Source organism: Mobula birostris, chromosome 12 (genome assembly GCF_030028105.1).
Source record: "Mobula birostris isolate sMobBir1 chromosome 12, sMobBir1.hap1, whole genome shotgun sequence".
Lineage (NCBI taxonomy): Eukaryota > Metazoa > Chordata > Chondrichthyes > Myliobatiformes > Myliobatidae > Mobula > Mobula birostris.
This window is the reverse complement of record NC_092381.1, coordinates 87077376-87101785: the sequence shown is the minus strand read 5'-3', so window position 1 is coordinate 87101785 and position 24410 is coordinate 87077376. Positions and strand designations below refer to the sequence as shown.

At 39.2% G+C, this 24410-nt stretch overlaps 1 protein-coding gene across 6 annotated transcripts in view; it reads right to left on the bottom strand.

The window, feature by feature from the left end:
• Positions 1-24410, bottom strand: part of acbd6 (acyl-CoA binding domain containing 6) — a 215730-nt gene that overhangs the window by 187343 nt on the left and 3977 nt on the right. For all 6 annotated transcript variants that reach the window (XM_072274298.1, XM_072274299.1, XM_072274296.1 and 3 more), the window contains exons 2-3: positions 12394-12458; positions 11383-11479 (exon numbers count right to left, since the gene is read on the bottom strand). In XM_072274298.1, the coding sequence (XP_072130399.1) occupies positions 11383-11479; positions 12394-12458 (162 nt within the window). The remainder of the gene's footprint in view (positions 1-11382; positions 11480-12393; positions 12459-24410) is intronic.

Below are 24410 nucleotides of genomic sequence, written 5' to 3'. Positions count from 1 at the left end.
AGCACAGCTCCAATGTTATATTTAAGCTTACAGATGATACCACTGTCACTGGACAAGTCAAAGGTGGTGACGAATCAGCATATACTGTAAGAGAGAGATTAAAAATCTGGTGTAATGTCCACAAACTCTCAATGTCAGCAAGACCAATGAGCAGAATATTGACTTCAGGAGAAAACTGGAGGTCCATGAGCCAGTCCTCATCAGGGAATCAGAGGTGGAAAGGAACTGTCTGTCTGTCTAGGTACCATATCCGATGCGGAATTTGGTGACCATGGTTTTCCATATAGATCTATCCTTCGTTTTTTGGATGACTTCCATTTCCTCGATGTGTAGCCACCTGGCTATGCTTTTGATGTACATAAGCCAAGGTCTTCCTCTAGGTTTACTCACCTCAATCTTTCCAGAGAGTATAAGTTTTTCTAGTTCATCTTTCCGCATGATGTGCCCTAGGAATCCGAGATGGCTTTCTCTTATTGTTGGCATGAGTGATCGAACTGCTTGGGCTCTTCTGAGAACTTCTTCATTTGATGTGTGTGTGGTCCATGATATTTTTAACATTCTCCTGTAGAACCATAATTCAGCTGCTTCTAGTCTCTTTTCCATTGCTGGAGAAATGGTCCAGCATTAACTTCCATAAGTCAGGATAGAATAAATGTAGCACTGCAGTATTCTGCTTTTAGTGTACGTGCTCATCTTTCTGTCTGTTAATATGGTCTTCATTTTTTGGAAAGCTTCTTTCGCCATTGCTATCCTCTATTTGGTATCTGTGCCGCACCTGCCATTATTTATTAGGCTGCCAAGATATCTGAATTTGTTGACTTGTTTAATGTTTGTATTTCCGATCTTGATCACACATTGTGGGATGTTTGTCTTTCTGGAGATGACCATGCTTTCTGTCTTGGTGTTGATTGAGAGGCCTCTGCGATTACTTTCTGCTGCCACGATAGAGAGTAGTTCTTGAAGCTTTGTTTCTGAGTCATCTATTAGTACAATGTCCTCAGCATATCTGATGTTATTTATATTATGGCCTCCAATTGTGAACCCTTTGATGTCTTTGATACTTCTCAAGATATCTTCACTATACAAGTTGAGTAAGTCTGGCGAAAAGACACAACCTTGCCTGACTGCTCTCATGATATTCACATACTCACTCACTTCTCCTTCTATTCTGATGGATTCTGTCTGGTCCCAGTATAAGTTTCTTAAGAAACGTATATCTTTCCCATCTATGTCAAGATGTTGAAGCATTTCCAGAAGATCTTGCTGTCTGACAGTGTCAAAAGCTTTTGTATAGTCAATGAAACATAGGTAGATGTCTTTTTGTACCTGGAACAGCAACTTTAGATTCCTGTGTTATCATTTCAGAGAACCTGTCCTGGAATCAGCACATATGTGCCATAACAAGAAACCATGGCAGCACCTCTACTTTCTTAGAAGTTGGCAAAGATTTGGCATGTCATCCAAAACTTTGACAAACTTCTATAGTATATTGACTGGTTGAATCACTGCCCAGTATGAAAACACCAATGCCCTTCAAAGGAAAAGCCTACAAAAAGTAGTGGATGCAGTCCAGTCCTCCTATGAGCTTGTCTACATGGAGCACTGTTACAGGAAAGAAGCATCCAACATCAAGGATCCCCCCCCCACGTCCCAGGTCATGCTCCCTTCTCATTCTGCCATCAGGAAGAAGGTACAGGAGCCTCAGGTCCCACAGGTTCAGGAACAGTTATTACCTCTCAACTATCACGCTCTTGAACCAGAGGGGATAACTTCACTTACCTGAACACTGAACTGTTCCCACTACCTGTGGACTCACTTTCAAGGACTCTTCATCTCATGTTCACGATATTTATTGTTTATTTATTATTATTATTTTCCTTTTTTTGTTTTTACTGTCAATGCACATAAGAAATGCACTTAAAGTTGTATATGGTGACATACATGTACTTTGACACTACATTTACAAAATAAATTTACATTGTACTTTGAAGCAGATAATCCTATAAGTTGAGACGCGCTCACTCGTTCTATCTTGTCCCAGAAGAAACATCCTCTCCCCATCCAGCCTGTATGGATTTTCTATGTTTCAACTGTCAATTCAATTCGCTTTTCTAAGTATCAGCCACTACAACCCAAGCCTGTCCAGCCTTCCTCACAAGACAACCTGGCCATTTCAAGTACTATGATATATTTACACCATTAATGAGAACACCAAATCTCTCAATTATCTTACAATGTTCCTCACTCTTTTCAAGGGTTTATGATGCACAGTGTCTTGTTTTCTTTTAAGACACAGAATTATAACTTCTCACTACAAGCCAGTATGAAAACTTGTGTTCACTCAATGATTTCTTTTTCAGTTAGAAAATCAGATGCCCTCAAATGCAATCCAAAATTAGAAATTACCTGTAAGCATTATCAGCAAATGCAGCAAGTTTTAATGCCTAAAAAAAGCATTATCTACAATATTTTGTGGTAACTTGTAGCCAAAGAAGCTACCCCGTATAAACCATGTTCTTCACGACTACATCACAATACAGTTTACAGTTCCTGTAGAATACATTCAAATTCTGGAAGCGAACAGTATTTATGTTTAATAGAGTGAAAATCATTGGACCAGGAGTTAAAGTTGTGTACATCATCCACCAATCATTTTTGTAGAATATTCTCTGCTCCAAAGTCCAAAGCTCGTATTTCACTTGACTATATTAGATAGGATAGCCATGCCACTCATAAACCAACTTTCCTTTTACAAGCCGGAGTGTAACATCAATGGGAAAACTGAGAATGAACCATCTTACAACAAGTTTGCAATTGCTCATTGAATTAGATATTTTCATCAGTCATGCACCTGTGAGCAAGAGGCAACATTATAGCAACAATGTTGAGAATTACACTTCTTAAAAAGAGACCCAAACCAGCAGAACTGAAGAAACCTGCTGAAATCAGAAACAGCATTAATTCTGAACCATCAATGGGGGAAAGAATTTGTGCTTTGCTCCAAAGCTTTCTCCTTGTGATATCAAGCACATCACAGAATTTGTATAATTCCTATAAATCCTGTTATCACTACAACATACTATTCCTGTGAAAGACACAGATCTGTGAGTAATGAAGGGAAGTGATATGACATGCCATAAGCAATATGTGCACTGTGTAAAAATTGAAATGGGCTAAGTTTTGAGGAAAAGTACAGCAACTGCAATATGTTGTTAATTTATTAGGAGCTTCACTAAATTGATTATGTCACAACCAGAAAGAGAATTCAAAGGGCTGAATGATTCACTGGAAAACAGAGAGAAAAAGATCTATTTTTTGCCTGAGCTCTTGCTGAGAGCCAAGAAAAATCCATCCAAAGAAAATGCAGTATTACCTGAACCTGTGAAAGTCAAGATGCTCTTCATTTCAACCATCCATTTTCCCAATCTCTAAATTACATCCCCACATGGCAAATGCACAATTTAAAAGAAATATTACAGACACACATACCGTTGCTAATATATATCCACTGCCAAAACAAGTTAACGATGACTGTCTACCCTTCTCTAAAATGAAAAGCCTGAGGAAGATTATGCTGCCTAATTAGAGTCCATCAAAGCAGTCAGGAGCAGGCACAGTCTGCACAGGCAGCAGGTGTTACTATGGCCTTAGGCCAATGCCAACACTGAAAGACGAGACCTGCAAGGATACCTGTAGGGCAGAAGATCTGACCCAACTTTTTTCTAAAAACAGTTTTGATTTCTGCAATAACAACATCTGCTCTTCAAAATCAATACATTTGATTTTCTTCCATCCACCTGAAGGACTAGCCAAAATCATAACTTAATGCCTCATTAGAAATATAACATTTGAAGGAGAGAGTGCTGCATAATGTAGGAGTAGCAGTTTACAAAGCAGGGTTGTTATATGCTCTTGTGAACAAGAAATATATAGAGCAATTTTTGTAACTTTCAACTTCCTGCTAAATAACTTTCAATCCCTTTTCATTTCTACACCTTCCTTCATTATTTGTCTGTTCAAGTGAATCTGCTCAATCCCGGATGCTATGACGCACTTGAAACAGAATCAGATTTATTATCACTTATATAATGACATGACACACACAAAATGCTGGAGGAACTCAGCAGGTCAGGCAGCATCTACAGAAATGAATAAACAGTTGACATTTCAGGCTGAGACCCTTCATCAGGACTGGAAAGGAGGGAGGAAGGGGGGGAACATCAAGGGGGAGGGAGCGTTGACTCAGACCATGAGAGTCCCGTGTCAGGCATTTTCTTGCCTTACAAGGGGCAGGGGGAGGAAGACTTCAAAATAAAAAGGTTGAGGGAGGGGAAGGAGGACAGCTAGAAGGTGATAGGTGAAGCCAGGTGGGTGGAAAAGGGTAAAGAACTAGAGAAGGAATCTGATAAGAGAGGAGAGTGGACCCTGGGACAAAGGGAAGGAGGGGCACCAGGGTGACATATTAGACAGGTATGGAGAAGAAGTAACAGGCCAGAGTGGGGAACAGAAAAAGAGGGAACAGGGAGGAAGGAAAAATCAATGCTAGAAGGGAGTGGAGGCTACCTTGACATAATATGAGGTGTTGCTCCTCCACCCTGGAGTTGGTCTCATCATGGCACAAGAGGAGGCCATGGACCAACATGTTGGAATAGGAAAGGAGATAGGAATTAAAAGGTTTGGCCACCAGGAAATCCACTTTTGGCAGATGGAGTTGAGGTGCTCGACAAAGCAGTCCCCCGAATTTACGTGGGGTCTTACCAATGTACAGGAGGCTGCACCAGGAGCACTGGATACAATAGGCAATGTCAAGAGATTCACAGCTGAAGCCTATCTCATCTGGAAGAACTACTTGGGGCCCTGAATGGAAGTAAAGGAGAAGAATGGGCAGATGTAGCATTACTGTCACTTGCAGGGATATGTGTCACAAATGGACAAAGAGATCACAGAGGGAGCAATCCCTGCGGAAAGAGAAGGATGGGGTGGGGGGAGGTAAAGATGTGTTTGGTCATATATATCCCCATTGAAGATGGCAGAAGTTGCAGAGAATGATGAGCTGGTTGTGGAGGCTCATGGGGTAGTAGGCAAGCACAAGAGGAACCCTATCCCTCTTAAGGCAGCAGGAAGTTGGGGTGAAAGCAGACGTCCGGGAAATGGAGGAGATAAAGGTGAAGGCAGCATTACTGGTAGAAGTAGTGAAATCCCATTCTTTGAAGAAGTAGGACATCTGTGACATCCTAGCAAAGAAAATCTCTTCCTGTGACCAGATGCAGCAGTGAAGGAGGAATTGAGAAAAGGGAATTACATTTTTACAGGAGATAGGGTAGGAAGAGGTATAGTCAAGATCATTGGTCGGTTTATAAAGGATATCGGAAGATAGTTTGTCTCCAAAGATGGAGACAGAGAGATCAAGAAAGGGGAGAGAGGTGCCAGAAACAGATGAAGTGAATTTAAGGGCAGGGTGAAAGTTGGAGGCAAAGTTCATGAAATTACAAGCTCAGCATGGGTGTATGAAGCAGCACCAATGTAGTCGTCAATGAAGCCCAGTAGGAGCATTACCAGGGAAGGCTTGGAACATAGACTGTTCTATGTAGCCAGTGAAACCTACACAGGTGTCCATGGCCACCCTTTGAGTTTGAAGAAAGTTAGAGAAGCCAAAGGAGAAATTGTTGAGGCTGAGGACCAGTTCTGCTAGACAGAAGAGGGTGGTGATGGAATGGATCTGGTTGGGTGTTTTGTCAGGAAAGACGTGGAGAGCTTTAAGGCCTCTTTGATGGGGGATGGAAATATTTAGGGACAGAGTATCCATGATGAAAATGAGGCGGTCAGGGCCTGGGAATTGAAAGTTATTGAGGAGTCAACCGCAAGTGAAGTATTGTGATGTAGGTGGGAAGGGAGTGAACCAAGGGGAGTAGAATCAAGTCGAGGTATGCGGACATGAGTTCAGTGGGGCAAGAGCAGGCAGAGATAATGGGCATACCAGAAATTCATGTTTGTGGATCTTGGGTGGTAGGTAGAAACAAGCAGTGCGGGGTTAGGGAACCATGAGTTTGGTAGCAATGGATGGGATATCTCTACAGTTGATGAGATTAGTGATGGTGTTAGAGACCATTTTCTGATGATCCAGACTGAGTGGGGTCCTTTTCAAGGGGAAAGTAAGAGGTATCTGAGAGTTGTCACCTGGCCTCAGCAAGGTAATGATCAGTTTGCCACACTACAACACAGCGGGTTTGATGGTAAGATTGCAGTTGGTGCAGAGAGGGTGGAGGGCAGTGCATTCAGAGGCGGTAAGCTTCGAGGAGAAGGGAGGAGTACTGAAGTTGAGCCGGTTGATGTCAGAGTACCAGGGTGGGTGTCCAAGGGGAGGAGGAGAGTTGGAGACAGAGGAAGGAGTCATTAGTTCAGGGTGGGGAATTCTTACCAAAGAAGTGGATTTGGAGACAGAGGCAACAGAAGAAAAGCTCGGAACTCACCAAGGTGCGGGAGAATGGAGACAAAGGCAAGACTGTAGCTTTGGACAAAACATTCCACCTCAGAGAGGGGAAGGTCGGAAGGATGTGAAATTTATTATTTTCCAGCAGCAGCACAAAGACATAAATCTATAAGTTACAAAAATAAATGAATAGTGAGAGAAAAAAACAGATAGTGTTCATTGGTTCATGGACAGTCCAGAAATCTGATGGTGGAGGGGAAAAAATTGTTCCAAAATCGTTGAATATGTTCCTTTAGGCTCCCTGATGGTAAAGGAGAATACTTGCAACTCCAGATTTTGTGGGTCCTTTGTGATGGATGCCACCTTCTAGAGGTACCACCTCTTAATGGTGTCATCAGTTGTGGGGAAAATTGTGCCCATGATGGAACTGGCGAAGTTTATAACCATCTGCACCTCTTGTGATCCTGTGCACTGGATACCGGCCTATGATGCAATCAGATTATTCTCCACCATTCATCTACAGGAATTTGTAGGAGCCTTTGTTGACATATTGAATCTCCTCAAACTCCTCATGAAAAGGAGCCACTGACATGCCTTCTTTGTGACTGCATGAAGTATTAGGCCCAGGATCTATCTACTGAGGTACTGACACTTAGGAACTTGAAGATGCTCACCCTTTCCACCACTAACCTCTCAAAGAGGACTAGTGTGTGTTCTCCTGACTTCCCCTTCTTGAAGTCCACAATCATTTCCTTGGTCTTGCTGATATTGAGTATGAGGTGGTTGTTGCAACATCACTCAAACAGCCAGTCTATCTCAGTTAAGGACTGCCCTTATTGTTCTGGCTGAGTACTTATTTAGTGGACTGGGTTGGCATGAAGGTGCTAAGTATATTTGGAATAATTGTTCCATGCTGGACTCGTCTGCCAAAAATAAAAGTAAACTAAACATGCTTGCCTACTATTTGAGGCAGAGATTTCACCCCAACATTTCAGATTAGAATCAAACCTACAATTCACATACAATGCCCACCTACTAGTCTTCCACGTTTAAGCTTTATATTTTTGTTTCAAAATCAGCCAAAGTGCTGAACTACTAGCTTCACTATACTGTTGTTATTTTCTCTCTTCTTGCAACATATCATCTCCTAGCATTTCAGGTGCAAAATATAAACTGCTTGTTGGAAGAACTCAGTGGGTCATGCAACATTGGTAGAGGTAAAGAGATGGTCGATGTTTCAGTTGAAGACCACCCCTTTGCCTCCACAGATGCTACTAGATATGCTGAGTTCTTCCAGCAATTTGCTTTTGTGATCAGAATCCAACATCTGCAGTCTCTTGCGTCTTCTAGGAAAATCCTAAATCATTTAAGAATGATCTAAGGCAACCAGGTTCAATATCCCACTTCCACTAAAAAAGTAACAACGAACAGCCATGAAAATCTACTGTTCAGCACCAACAAAGTCCTAAGATTATCATAATTTTACTACATTTGAGATGCTTACAGTAAAAATGATTCCAAAGCTTTCCTGCACTGTCATATGCATTAGGATCAACTGAAAAGAAAATGGAGAGAAGTGGTGCAAGAAGAACCCACACTACATTAATTTCACTAATGTGATACAACAGTGACACCTCATGGAGGAGACGATTAGCCACATGTACAATCTAGTGAAGTACTAACCTGACTATAATGAAAGATGAAGTCTCTGAGGTAAGATTATTCATGTCAGCTAGAATGATGGAATATAAAATACTGAATTCCACTTCCAGCAAAAATCAATTTGGGTTATCTGCTACCACTGTATATTTAACTATAATACATGTTTTGCCACTGACTATTTAGCTAAAACATTTGTAGATTTGGCATGGGGATACAGCAAAACTTAACTACACTGGGAAGTAGTGGTTTACTGAGATGTACAAGCTCATCTGTTAAAAGAACATTTCAACACTAGAACATTACTTTGCTCTATTGGAAAAGTAAACCAAATTTATTTATCATTACTTATTCTTAATGGATAAATCTTAAATTAAAAAAAACAAGCACATGGTGAGGTTAGTTGTTTAAAGTAAACTCAGAATACTCCTGAAAGCAATAAAAAAAAACTTTGTTTCCATCATTCAACAATTCATCATTCCAATGACAATAATAATCACAATATATGTAATAAATAAATGGATCCACTGCAAAAAAAAAGCAAGAAACAGTAGCATCTTAATGTCGATGATACTGAGTACTTGTTTCATTGTTGGTTGTAACTTGCCTCATTTAATTAAATGAATATACCAAAACTAACACAACAGCATGCATTCATTAACAAAATGTGCATGGGACTATACAGAGGGTAGGATTATCTAAAGTATTATTAAAGGATTATCATGCAGTAGTCAATAAACTATGTAGTCTATCAAAATGCTATAACTTTCACTATATTTAGCCCTTGAAAATTGTAATTGGTTTATTAATGTCACAAGTACTTAGGAGTGCAGAAAAGCTTGTCTTGCATACTGAACATAAAAATCAGATCATTACACAATGTATTGAGGAAGAACAATGCAGAATAATTAAGTAAGTGCAATTACGAAGAAAGCATGGAAGTGTCTCTAGTTCCTTAGGAGTTTGCAAAGACTTGACATGACATCTAAAACTTTGTCGAACTTCCATTGATTATGTTGTGGTTATCATTCTGTGGATTTATTGAGTAGGTCCACAAGGAAATGAATCTCAGAACTGTATATGGTGACATATATTTACTTTGATAATAAATTTACTATGAACTGAATAATGTGTAACAGTACAGAGAAACTACAGTGCAGGTAAACAATAAGCTTTAACAGCATAATGAAGTGGATTGTGACATCAAAAGTCCATCTTGTCAAACTTATAAAAGGAGGGTAAAAGCTATTCCTGAGCCCAGTACGTACATGCTCTCAAGCTTTTGGATCTTCTGGCCAATGGAAGAATGGAGAGAATGTCCAGGTTACATGGTGTCTTTGATTGTGCTGGCTGCTTTACTGAGGCAGCAAGAACTATTGATGTATCCATAGAGGGGAGGTTAGTTTCCATGAGGTGCTGAGCTGTGTCCACAACTCCACAGCCTCTTGTAGTAATGTGCAGAATAGTTGCCATACCAAACTGTTATTCATCCAGATAGGATGTTTCTTAGAATTCAGAGATTCAAAATGATTCCAAAGGAACTAAAGGAGAGATGAGAATAAATCCTTCACATGGTAGGCTGTTATGAAATACACTACCTGACAGTGTAGAGAAACTGATGTGACTGAAACTTGGAAGATAATTGGAACGTACGTGAAAAGCTGGTCATCATTCCACATCATAGGATATGCCAGCACTCTTAAAAAATTAGCTAAAACATTGTACAACTGTTATGTTCTCTAAAGAAGCAAACAAACTATTTGCATCTTTCAGGATATCAAATGGTATTTGATAATGTTTACCAAAATGCCATGGGCTTTTTTCTTGTCATAATGGGTGCTACATAAGATATTAAGCGTAGATGCTTATTCTTTTCACAGGTTCATCTTCAATATCTTTGAAGACAAATAACTGGAAAACAAAATAATTCATTTCACAAGGAAAGTCCAAATTACTTTCAGATAGTGATAATAAAATTAGGAATGCACTACACTTGCCCAATTGAATTGATTATTTGTAAACTATGGAAAACATCAGCTGAGATTATCAAACATCATTCTGAAGACTTATTGCATCAGTACCTTTTAAACCTCAAAAAACGAGGTTGAGAGGCATCAAAGGGAAGGGTGGGATCAAATTATGCACATTAAAAAGTAGAATAATTACAAAGAAAAGGGAATTCCATATGAAGAAACGCAATGAATAATAATATGGAGTTTCCTCCGAACCATCAACTTGAAGATGCAAGGGATTCTGCTTAACTGGATCACTGGTTAACCTGGACAGCCTTTTTTTTTGGGACAACTGTTAAACAACAAAAACTAATCCAGAAAATTGCTGGTATTCCCTTTGTTTATTTGGGAGACTATGCCACTTAATTGGGACAGAAGACTGTGGCGGAGAAGTTTCTAACTAATGTCAGTCATGTACACGTGCAGGGTTGTTAGATATTACGCAAACAACAGGAATTCTGCAGATGCTGGAAATTCAAGCAACACACATCAAAGTTGCTGGTGAACACAGCAGGCCAAGCAGCATCTGTAGGAAGAGGTGCAGTCGATGTTTCAGGCCGAGACCCTTAGTCCTGACGAAGGGTCTCGGCCTGAAACGTCGACTGCACCTCTTCCTACAGATGCTGCTTGGCCTGCTGCGTTCACCAGCAACTTTGATGTGTGCTGTTAGATATTACACTGTGTTTAGAACGATCAGTTTTGAAATCGTGTCAGTTGCATGTGTTTGTGTTCAAAAAGCATTGATTTTTGTCACTGATGGTTGCAGAGAAATAAGCTGTAAGGCAACTCAGAACTGTTTTGCTCACCATGGCTTTAAGCATTCAGACTTGGAGATGCAAGAAGTGGCCAGGAGTTAAAATAAATCAATTTCAATATTTTAACATATTAAGAATTACAAAGAATTTGAAGGTATTGACAATCAACTTGAATGCTACAATGAAAATGAAGATTTGGAGGATGCAATCGTCAAAAGCATTATACGAAGGCAGTCCATTATCTGCAATAGGTGTCTGCACTGATTTTGTTCATATACAGTCAATAAAAAAAACATGGCAGAGGAATTCCTCCACCGATAACTATTAGGAACTAATACACAGCTTTATAGTACTGTAGACATATTGATAGCTCTAATTTGTTGTGTATTTCATTTAAATTCATAATTTATTAGTCAGTTAAATAGTAGTTCATCTTTTCAATTGCACCAAAATGCACTGGTGCTGATGTGTCCTAATTAGCCAGAACCCACTGTATTTAATCTTGCTTTTCTCCATGTAATATTACCTTAGTCTTCCATTCTGGGTCTAATTCCTTTACAGCTGTAACATATTCCTCCATAGCCTGTTGTGCAGTCATATCACCCATCTCCTTCCATGCTTCCCTGTCGGTAAATAAAAAGCTAATTAAATTGGAGAAACTTAAAAGAAAACAAAGTGTTTCGATTCAGTTTGTCTCATCAGATAACCTTCTGGTCAGAAACTTCAGTTCCCGTTCTGCATTTGCCTCCTCATATCTGATGGGACAGTTCTGATACCATCTCCCCTCCCATAATTCAACAGCAACATCCTGGACAAACAAGCCTCGTCAGTGAGTCTATTCTGTAGAGGTATTACCGATTACCAAATTCAGTCCGCAGAAGCAAAGTGGGCAGGTTTCTAATATTGCCTCTATTCAAATTACTATAGGAAGCCCATGCTGATTCCACTTAAACAGTAGTGCTCAAATCTGAGCAGTAAAAAAAAAGGTACCTTTTAACATATAAAAGAAAAACAATTTTAAAAACTCGAACTAATATATGGACAAAATGAAAGACAATTGCCAAGCATTGAGATGATTTTCCCCCAAGACAGCCACAACCTCGTTGTAGGGTTTGGAGGCTTATGTGCCTTAATGACCTGGTGAGCTATGTTGGCTGGAGTCAGGACTTCGTGCTTTGGCTCTTGTTAGGGTCACCCATGCCGAACAGGTCAAAGGGTAGAGGCCAGAATAAGAGGCATCCACTGATCCTCCAGATTTGGGGGTTCAGCTTGGTCAAAAAAAATTGTTACAGAAACAGCAACAAAGAATCCTTCTATACAGTCAGAGATGGAGGACCTTCATTGCTGCCCTAAACATCAGCGACATAATGAGCAGTAAGTAATAAATGGTTTTGTTTTCATTTCAGGGCTTCATCAAACCTCAGAATGAATTCTTTCCTACTATATTCAGTTTACTTTATCCCTCTATTCTCTGAAAAATACTTTCACTGTTTTCAAAACAGATCTATTCAAAAATGCTTCCATTTTATGTACCTACCATTTCTGTCTGCCCTCAAAGTCAAAGAATCCAGGCTTTGGAATATTGCATTTTCCAAATTTGGCCTAGAAAACAGAACATAAGGATAACTGATCAAACCATTGTTAATTACAATAGCAATAGGTCCAATATAATAAACATTATGTTACAGAAAATATTCAGAATTGTTGATCCTCTGCTTTTAACAGTCTTTATTGTTTAGATCCTCCAAGTAAAAGACAAGAAATAGTTCGTAACTAAAAGAGAATGCAGCAAGAGGAGCAGTCAATGTTCTATGTCAATAACCCTTTATCACATGGTGAAACATGATGAGGGAAAAAAGTCATTAACCTGGGATAGCAATTCTGTTTCTGTCTCCACACTGGCTGACTATTCCTAGCATTTACTGCTTTTGTTTCAGATTTCAGCATCTCAAGTACTCACTTCATCTGCAATGAAATTATTCAATCTCATTTCACTGGTCTGGTGTAAAGAAAAAGTTACATTATATTCCTCCTTGGTATTTGCTAAAATGTGTAACCAAAATGGAAGTTTGTGAGACAAAATGGTATTGGTCTGGAATGTAGGGATGAGGAACTACAAGGGAACCAGTCCACAGGAATGTTTTATGAACTGAGTGTCTGGGAGCTCCTCTTCCCTTTTTGTTTTCTAAGATTAGTAGACAAGATTTTAATCCCATTATTAAACATACATTAAGAACTTGGTTTCAGTTTCGTAGATTTTTTTGAGTTAAATAATTTTATTCTTTCTTGTAATATCCATCTGAATTTTTTTTAAACCATCAATTTTGGATAAGGCCTTTTAAATTTGGAAAACCAAGGGAATAATAACCTTTTCAGATTTGTTTTTAGGGGACTGTTTAATGTCTTTTTCTCAGTTAGTGGATAAATATGATTTATCTAATGTACACTTTTTTAGATATTTACAAATTAGGAATTTTTTACATGGTTTGTTGCCAAATTACCCTTCTGCTTATCCACCTAATATGACAGACACTCTCTTTCAGTTTAAACCATTTCAAAAAGGGTTGATAGCTATAATCTATAAACGGTTATTGAACTCACGAATGATATCTAATGATAAAATTAAACGCGCTTGGGAATCGGAATTTCAAGAGTCATTTTCAGATTATCAATGGAGTAAAATTTTTCATTTGGTTAACAGCTCATCTATTTGTGCCCGTCATTCCTTGATACAGTTCAAGGTAGTCATCGGGCCCATATGTCAAAGAATAAACTAGCGCGTATTTTCTCCAATATCAATCCTATTTGTGACAGATGTGATACTGAGCTGGCCACTTTAACTCATATGTATTGGTCTTGTATAAAGTTAGATAACTTGTAGAGAGGTGTTTTTAAAATACTATCAAAAGTCTTGGATCTGGATCTACAACCTAATTTGCTTTGGGCAATTTTTGCGATTATCCCATCGGAAGCAAGAAATATTCCTGTTTCCGCTCAACGTATGATCACCTTTTCAACCTTACTGGCCAGGAGAGCCATTTTATTGAAGTGGAAGGATTCTAATCCACCTACGGTCTTTTATTGGCTCTCCTCCATTATGTCCTGTTGAGAAAATAAGAAGTCGGACATTTGATACATCCTTTAAATTTGAGCAAATCTGGCGACCTTTTATCCAATATTTTCATTTAATTTGATTTATTACTCTTTCAATCTTTTTTTCCGAAGTTTTAGATTTGAACAGAAAGTCTTTCTTTCTTTTTTTTTGGTCATATCCTCAAAATGGACTGCCCAGTCCCTTGTTTTTTGTTTCTTTTTTTATATAGTGTAGTGGTTTTTTTTTTCCTCTCCATTTAAAACTCAATGTTTTTTCTTTCCTCTTCATGAACTGATAAGAGGAGAATTGCTGTTTTCATTTTTTTATTATATATTTTATACTAGCTTAACAATATGTATGATTTTGACAATGTCTATCTTAATCTGTTTGTATTGTCACTGATATATATATCTGAGATAATTCTCCTCTTGATTGTATTTATGCTCCTTTTAAATTAATAAGAAGAAAGAAAAAAAAGAACTTAGTGTGAGTTCCAGTCTGCAGCCTTGAGAATAGATGATAATGAAAAACATGTTGGTCTGAATAAAGGGGCCTTGAATGGTATAAAAAGGTGCAATTTCTTTGTTCCAGTGGGAGTCTTCACTTAGGATAGGTCACAACTAGTACTAAGAGCTAAAGACAAGGACATCAAGACTCCAAGAAAGCGCAGAGAAAGCCGGTGTAACTTACATACCATAAATGTTGTCTTACAATTGATGAGTTAATTCAACTATAGGGGCCTTCTTCAATTGCACAGTTGATTTTTCTCAGTAGTGATTTTCAACCAGATTAAGATGCTATGATTTACATGAAGATTTCTGTGCTGAATTACATAGCACATAGAACAGTAAACAGTACAGCACAGTGCAGGCCCATCAACCCTCAATGTTGTGCAACCCTTTTAATCTACTCTACAATCAATCTAACCCTTTGCTCTCATATAGGCCTCAATTTTTCTTTCAGCCATGTGCCTATCTGAGAGTCTCTTAAATGTCCCTACTATATCTGCTTCTACCACCAGCCCTGGCAGTGCATTCCTTGGACTTACTATCTGTGTAAAAAGCCTACCTCTGACATGCCTACTGTACTTTCCTCCAAACACCTTAAACTATTGCCACCCTGGGAAAGGTGCTGGGTGTCCAACTATCTATGCCTCTGTACACCTCTATCAAGCCATCCTCCTTCGCTCCAAGGAATAAAGCCCTAACTTGCTCAACCTTTCCTCATAAAACATGCTCTCTAATCTAGGCAGCATTCAGATAAATCTCCTCTGCGCTCTCTCAAAAGCTTCCACCACATCTTTGACCAGAGCTGAACACAAAATTCCAAGTGTGATCTAACCTGAGTTTCATAGAGTTGCAGCATTACCTCCTGACTCCTGAACTTCATCCCCTGATTAATGAAGACAAACGCACCATATGCCTTTTTAACCACACTATCAATCTGTGCAACCACTTTGAGCTAAGACTCACTGGTATATTATTCCCAGGGTTATCACCATTATCTTTCTTGAACAAAGGAATAACATTTGACATCCTCCAATCTTCTGCTACTACTTCTGTGGCGAGCGAGGCCACAAGAATTATCACTAATAGCTCCAGAGACTTATCTATCCTAATGTTTTTCAAAAGTTCCAACACATCTTCTTTCTTAACCTCAACAGGTTCCAGCACATTAGCCTGTTCTACCTTGACCTGACCTTCATCAAACTCCCTCTCACTGATGAATACTAAAGCAAAATATTCATTAAGGACCTCCCTTACCTACTTTGACTGCAGGCACAAGTTTTCTTGCTCTTCCCATATCAGTCCTACCCTCACTCTAATCATCCTCCAGTTCTTTATGTATATGTAGAATGCCCTGGATGACTAGAAATTAAACAAGTAAACATTATTTAATTTCATCAATGTGGGATTATAGATTCCTTCCTCTGCTTTTCTTTGACACAGTGAGTGTTCAGATTAATTACAGGACTCATCAGTTAATGTTAAAGCCTTAAAAAGAAACAAAACTACAACCAGGTTCTCAGAATATATATATATATATAAAATTTATATCCCATTTTTATATATAAAAAATAAGCAGCACAAAAATAGACCAAGAAAAGAAAAAAAATATACTGAAGTACTGTTCCTAAGATGTGTGTGTAACTTCAGGCCCCTGTACCTCCTCCTTCAGATCAGCAATGAAAAGCGGGCATATCCTGCCTGACGGGGATCCTTAATGATGGATGCAGCCTTTTGAAGGTGTCCTCAATGCTGGGGAGGCTAGTGCCCAGATGGAGCTGGCTGAGTTTGCAACTTTCTGCAGCTTTTACCAATCCTGCACAGTATTCCCCCCGCCCCAAACACCAGTTGCTGAACCACCAGTTAGAATGCTCTCCACGGTACATCTGTAGAAATTTGTATGTTTTTGGTAACATACCAAGATTTCTCAAACTCCTAATAAAATGTAGCCACTGTTGTACCTTCCGTGTAATTGCATCAATATGTTGGGCCCAGATTAGTTCTTCAGAGATGTTGACACCCAGGAATTTGAAACTGCTCACCCTTTCCAATGCTGATCCCTGAATGAGGACTGGTATGTGTTCCCTAGGCATTCTCTTCCTGAAGTCCATAGTCAATTCCTTGGTCTTACTGATGTGGACTGCAAGGTTGTAGTTGTGATTCCACTCAATCAGCTGATCTACCTCCCTCCTGAATGCCTCCTCGTCACCATCCAAAATTCTGTCGACAATAATGGTGTCTTCGGCAAATTTATAGATGGTGTTTGAGCTGTGCCTACCCACACAATCATGAGTGTAGAGGGAGTACAGCAATGGGCTGAGCACACATCCTTGAGGTGCACAAGTTTTGGTTGTCAGTGAGGAGGAGATGTTATTTCTGATCCACACTGTGGTCTCTCACTGAGGCAGACAAGGATCCAGTGGCAGAGGGAGCTACACAGGCCTAGGTTTTGAAGCTTGTTGATAAGTACTGAGGGTATTTAACAAAACAACCCTACTACTGCCAATCAACCTCTCTTTAAAAATAATGGTTATTACCAGAGTACTAAAGTTGACCTCAGATCTAAGAGTTTGACAAGAAACAATGCATGATGGAATAACAAAAATGTCCAGTTGTATCTGAGTAGTGAAGACAGATTTATGCTGGGATAGAGCTTTCCATTCTGCCTCTGTTCTGAAGAAATATTTCAATCACATCCCCCACCAACCCCCAATTCCCACTGCTGGCTAACAATACCTGCCAAACTATCTCTATATTCTCATCCTCCAACTTTGCAGCCCTACCCTGAGCCATCAATAGTGACTCTCTCAGAATAATACAGCACTGATTGAGATTTTCCAATTCATTCTTAAGACTTGCTATGGTTTTATACTGATGTCTTACAATTGCTGCAAACAGCCAGAAAGCATCCCACTGGCTATCCTTTCTCCTGGGAAAACCCAACAATTTGTATGGAAACAATGTGATGTCCCATTTGAACTTTGGCAAAATGTAACTGGTCTGTCCAATCAGCCAGCATTCCATAACCCACCAGTAGGTTAGCAAGACTTCCAAAGCCTTCACTATTATCTGTCCGCCCTGGGACTCTGTATCTCTCATATGAGGGTCACTGTTTTCACATAACCTTTCAAAGAACTCCATTTCTGCTCAAAAAGCCAGACCCTGCTCGCTCAGAGCACCAAAATGTAATGTTGAATCAGGTTTGTGGGTCTGGCAAGTGCTAAGAAGTATATGAATCCTTTATTTACAAGCAGTAAAAATTTAACCAAACATTCATGTTCCCCAAATTACAGACATTACAAAGCTGAACATTCAACAAACATACTTATTTAAAAGCATGCGCACAGCATACTTTCCCAATGGTTATGTGCACTGCTTGCCTTAAACAAAGGAAGACAGAAAGAACCTTCCACACACGCTCCCTATACACCAAGATATTGGAAACTGGACCCAGGCAGTTAACCAATGGGAAAAGCCACTGCAGTTTCTAAACTAACCAATCACAACGGAAGTGACTTTTGACATAGAATAAGCCATGGCCCCGTTGGACACATCTCTACCGTAGTGTCTGGATCTGCCCTGAGAGCTTCTCCAGGAATGTCATCTGGACCAGATTCTTTACCATTTCTTGCAGCTTTATCGCTTTCCTGTTTGCCTCTCTGATAGGCTTGTCACAGTTAATAGGCAGGTGGAGAGATGTCAGGTGGGTTTAGAGATGTGGGTCTGTTCAGCAGATCTTCAAAGTTTTCAGCCTACCTATTCAGTTGCTGCTCTGTTCCTGCCCTTCCCTTTCCATCCTTGTCCTTGATTGGCCCTCAAGATTACTGTACTTGCCGATTCTAGGTGTTGTCGTACAGCTTCCTCATGTTGTTTCACCTCGTTGCTTGACCTGCTTTGTCTGCCAGGCCATCTATATAACTATGCTTGTCTGCTTTATTGCTCTTCTTCACTGTCCTCTGAGCCATTACATTCTCTTCCTGTGCTTGCGCCTTTCCCACTCTAGTCCTGCTGATATTCATGACTGCTTTCTGCTGCCTCCTCACCTCAATCTTGTGTATCATTTCAGCTGAGATCCATTCTTCCTGTTCGTTCTTTTTGCCAGCTAGTACCTCTTGCCATGTTAAGACCAGCCTCCCCTTAACCTTCTGCCATTTGTTGTGTAGATCCTCTTCCTCAGGCAGTTGCTGTAGCATTTGGAACTTGTTGTCGAGGACCAATTTAAATATTTCTTGAGATTGCATGTTACGCACAAGGTCAATGTTGAATCTCTACCTTGCTGATGCTGATTCCATCCAATTCTTCTTTGTTTGAGCTTCACAAAGGTGTAGTCAGATGCGACAACTGCTCCTCTTCTCACTCTGACACCTTGAAGTGATCGCTTGAATTTCTTGAATATATAGATGTGGTCTGTTTGGTTCTCTGTTATGTGGTCAGGTGACACCCACGTGATCTTGTATATTCTTTTGTGGAGGAAGATGCTGCCTCTGATGACCAGGTTATTCAGTTTGCACATGTCAGCAAAGTGTCCTCCATTCTCAGTCCACATGGTCCTTAGTTTTTCTTGCTGTAATTAATTTCCTATTTATATCTAATATGCTATCATTATAATATTTTACTAGAGAATAACATATCCTGCTTGTAAAAAAGGTGCTTTCTTTGTAATTTTCATTTGGGATGCATGTTTATAAAGAAATTAATGTCATTTCAATACATTAGCCAACTGCCAGATTCAGCAAAAACCAGTACACAACTCATGAAGGAAGCTCCTCGAAGATGGTATTTTTAAAAAAAGCAACACCAAGTTTACCACCTTGTAACACAGTACAATACCAAAAGTCAGTAGAATGTGACAAAGAAAAGCAAAGAACTCAATAATTCTTTTTAAAAAAGCAGGTCTTCACAGAAATTGGACCTACATCACATTCCCTTTCCCACACTGCCAAATATCTCCCCTCTCTCCTAATGCTGCTGGGTCCTTGCTATGGTATGATTCCGTCACTGCTATGTATGTTCAAATGAGGACTATCTATATTTAGTACAGGCAATCAATGTTCCCTCTAATTTTTAGTAGTCAGTGTGCACAAAAATCTTATGTTGTGCAAATTTTTTTCCTGTGACAAAAGTATGTGCACACTGAATGCACACGTCACAGTTTATATAGGTTTACAAAATATTTGACATAAAACTGCACAGAATAACAACAACATACATATTTAAGTCACTTAGTTATTTTTCCTCTCTCCTATCTTTGGTATTTCTCCATTCTTTGTAAACTCTATCTAGAGTAATAGAACTTCCATCCAATTGATAGCTTTTGATTCTCATTAACATATCCAAATGACATTCACCTCAACAGTTTCTCAGCTTGTTTTTGAGTTGATTCATTAGGCTAAAACCTCGCTCACAGTCTGCAATAGATGCAAGAAAGATTCCCCGAAGGTCCATCAACTGTGCAAGGTCACAAAACTGTTCATTTTGAAGTACAAATGCCACCATTTGAGCAAAGTTTGAAATCAGTTTGGATTTAATTTTTTCTTGCACGGAAAACTTGAAATCATGAAACTGTCTAACTATTACAGTATTTTCAGCTAGAAAATTATGATATTTTAGACATAAGGCATTAACTTGTTCATCGCCAAATGTGAAGTCACAATCTGCAATTGCACAGAAATCAAAAGCTGACCATTCTTGTACCTCATCTTCAGGAAACCTTTCTTCTAAATGAACACAAAGACTATTTATAAAAGTCAACAGCGAACTTGTTATCTACTGTGACGTTTTCTTCACGTTGTTGGCTTAGGACAATTTTAACCTTGTCACTCCTGAAACATTGTCTCCCAGATACTGCTTTCTTATCTTGTTAATTTTGCCTCGCGCAAAATGAAGTGGATCAATCGGTGTCAGGCCACTCTTTTGCAGAATCTTGCACAGTGCAGCCAGTTCATCAAAGGCAGCACTTAAAACCTGCAAAGCCACTTCATATGTGATGTTTATCAATTTCTTGTGACAGTATTTAGCCACAGGGTCATTTGACTGATCTTTTTCAATAAAAACTTAGTAAGTTATCTACAGGATTTGAAACAGATCTTTGTAAACTTTACGATATGAACACTATCTGCCAAAGAGGGCTGCCGCCGTGATGCAGCTGTACAAACTGGAACAGGAAAGGTGAGGTGACATAAATTAGTGACATGCATTGTGGTATTTGAAAAACTGACTAACTAGTTAACAGAAACATTTAGCTAAAAAATTATTTTCAATACATATAATTACTAATTACTACATTATTTTAGGTAACTAACCTTTTGTGCGCACGTTAATTTCCTCTGTGCGCTGGTTGAAAAACTTGTATGTGCATACATATACGCACAGCTTAGAGGGAACATAGCTGGCAATCCATCTTCCCATTAGGAGCCTCTCACCAGAGCCTAAACTTTGTACATTCTTTTTCAGCTGGGCAGTACTCAGGATTGGCTTAAAGTTCTGTTTTCTGCAGCATTTGCTCAATAAACTTACAGGTTTAAACATGCATGGGAATGCCCCTGAAATAATGGCTCAGTTAAGAGTTTAAAATTCTATTTCTTACCACATGCATAACTGAAGCTTTAAAATACTATGTCAGGATTTGAATACATTAGTCCACAACGAACTTGAAAGGACTTGAATCAGAAACAGAGCAATAGCATGGTTAATAGGTAATTAATGAATTAAGCTGTTATTTCAAAACCTGGTTCATTTCAGCACTGAGGTATTTCCATTATATGGAAAGACTACAAAAACTGAAATTGTTAACCCTAATGTTAGTCAAAGACATCACAGATTTCAGACATAAAAAAGTTTTTTTTAAGAATGAGCAACAACTACTTCCAAAATTAGGTGGATGGCAGCAGAAAACACAGATTTAAAATAATTGTCAAAAAAACTAGTGGATTACAGGGAGAAATGTTGTTCTGTTCTGGAAAGCATTAGCTGAAAGGGTTGTGTTTGGAATCTGATACAAAGGCAAAGTGCAAGATTTGAAAATAGAAAATTTACAAAGATATAGGAAAGGTAGGGAATCAGACCAATGAATAAATATTTCAAAGAACTAGCACAGGCATAATGGGCCACTTTTCCTTCGCATTATATTATTCAATGATCAGCACAGGCTATTCATGCCACAACCATTATCTGTAATAACCAAATGTCTTGAAGATGCAATTCAAATCTGGAAAGGCAAAACTTTAACGCTGATTGTTTTCTGTCCTTCAGCTGGATTTAATGCAGAAAAACTGTACAGCTCTGCTTAAAAAATTTGTTTTGTTCGTTTTGAATACTTAACATTAATTTTGTACTGAATTAAACAGACTTCATTTAGTAATTAGTCAATCACGCATAGGTCTCAGCCTCAGATCTATAAAGTATGAGATGCTAAGATCAGCAAAATAAAAATCAAATAATCAATTGTTCAAGTTACTCAAGGCCAGTATATAATGGTAAATCCTCTAAGCCAGGGTTTCTCAATGGGAGTTCCGAGAGGTTGTGATTAAAAAATACAAAGACCTTTTTTTGAACTTTGCGCACGATGCTAATGCTCGCAGCGATGGGCAGTGACCGAGCAGTCCCATTAGCAATCTCATTAGAGGTCTCAGCCCAGTATGGCAGTGCACAGTTAGACCATGTTTAGTTGATCGAATCTGTCAGCCCAGTATGGCAGTGCACAGTAAGACTGTGTTTAGTTGATTGAGTCTATTCTCAGTCTCTGACTGGGAGACAGGGAGGCCATGGATAATTGGTGAGCGCTGTATTGCACAGAGGGGAGGACGGTAGGCTGATGAGGAGCGTGAAGTGCATTTTCCAAGTATTGAATAGACTCACCCAACTTGGGCTGTGATGTCAGCCTCTCTCTCCTGAGTTACTTCCCCCAGCTTCCCCTCACACTACAGTGACTGACTTATGGGAGCGATCAAACTCTACCGGTGTAGTAGAAAATTGGAGGAAAATTTCATTCTAAAGAAAGAATTTTTACATGTTGCAACTCAACTGCTGGCCTGCCACTTTACTATTGTCGTTAATGTTGCAAAACGTGGATTGTGTAAGTTAGAAGTGAATTGTATTATGAAATTTTTGTATCGTTTGCTGCTATCTCATTTACTTATTTATTATGCCAACTCCAGCAAAATTGAAAAGACACGCAACTATAAATCAAAGCTATATGACACATAAAAGTGCTGATTATCTTAAACAGCTATTGGAATCTCAAAACAAACAGGATAAAGCTTTTGTTAATAACATCACAGTCAGTAAAAAGATTCAGGAAGCAAGTTATTTAGTAGCAGAACTTATTACCCAGAAAAGAAAAACTCACACAGTTGGTACCTAATAATGCCAGCATGTAAAATTATAGTGGGTAAAATGCTAGGACAAGATGCAGTACAAGAAATTGTAAAGGTTTCACTCTCAAACAAATTGGTAAAACGACATATTGGTGTCATGTCACATGATGTTGAAGAGGTTTTGTGCGAAACAACAGCTTCTCTATCCAGGTTGCTAAGTCAATAGATTTCACCAATAAATGTTATGTTGTAGCATTTGCAAGATTTGTAAATGATGGTGAAATTCAGGAATATGTTTTCTGTTGCAAAGAGCTGCCAAAGCAAGCAAAGGCCAAGATATATGTAATGTTTTGACTTCATATCTGGGAAAAAAAAGGGTCGATCTTGGAGGAATTGTGTTGGCATTGGTACTAGTGGTGCCCCATCAATGGTTGGCTCCATGAGAGGTTTTGTTTCTCCTGTTAAAAAAAGGAAAATCACAACACACTGCTTTCTTCAGAGAGGTGCTAATTATCAAAAACTCTTGGAGATTAAATGAAAAAAAGTTCTGAATGATGCTACAAAAATGGTTAACTTTATTAAAGACCAGTTCACTCGAGAATGTTTAAAAAACTGTGAAAACCTGGACAAAGAGCACATCAATCTCCTGCTAATACAGAAATCCAGTGGCTTAGCTGAGGAAGAGTTCTCAACAGTGCGTTTGAGCTGAAAGATGAATTGCAGGAGTACTTTCAAGAAAGTAGTAGACCAGGTTTTGCTGAGTGCTTTGAGGATGAAAAATGGCTGCAGAAACTAGCCTACTTACCAGACATTTTTCACCATATGAACGAGTTGAACAAGTCTCTGCAAGGCCCTGGAGAAAATGTGTTGACTTCAGGTGACAAGGTTCTTGGATTTAAAAAGAAATTGAATCTTTAAAAAAATCATGTTGAGAAAGGAAATCTTGAAGTGCTTCCACTGCTGCTTGGGCTTGACAGTGAGGAAGGATATCAAAAAGTCTTGAGTCTTATTGAAAACCACCTGGAAGAACTGCAGAACAAAATTTGACGGTATTTTTCCTCCCTTTCAACATGTGTATGACTGGGTGAGGGACACTTTCTCTGAATCTTTTGCTCAGCCTGAGAACTTGACTGTGAGAGAAGAAGAAGAACTTTGTGAACTGCAGTCTGATTGTGCACTCAAGATGAGATTTATTGACCTGTCCCTGGAAAGGTTCTGGATTTCTGTAAAATCACAGAAACATAGAAAATGAACAGCACAATACAGGCCCTTCAGCCCACAAAGTTGTGTCGAACATGTCCCTACCTTAGAAATTACTAGGCTTACCCATAGCCCTCTATTTTTCTAAGCTCCGTGTAACTATCCAAAAGTCTCTTAAAAGGCCCTATCGTATCTGCCTTCACCACCGTTGCCAGCAGCCCATTCCACGCACTCAACACTCTCTGCGTAAAAAACTTACCCCTGACATCTCCTCTGTACCCACTCCACAGCACCTTAAACCTGTGTCCTCTTGTGGCAACCATTTCAGCCCTGGGAAAAAGCCTCTGACTATCCACGTGATCAATGCCTCTCATCATCTTATATACCTCCATCAGGTCACCTCTCATCCTCCGTCGCTCCAAGGAGAAAAGGCTGAGTT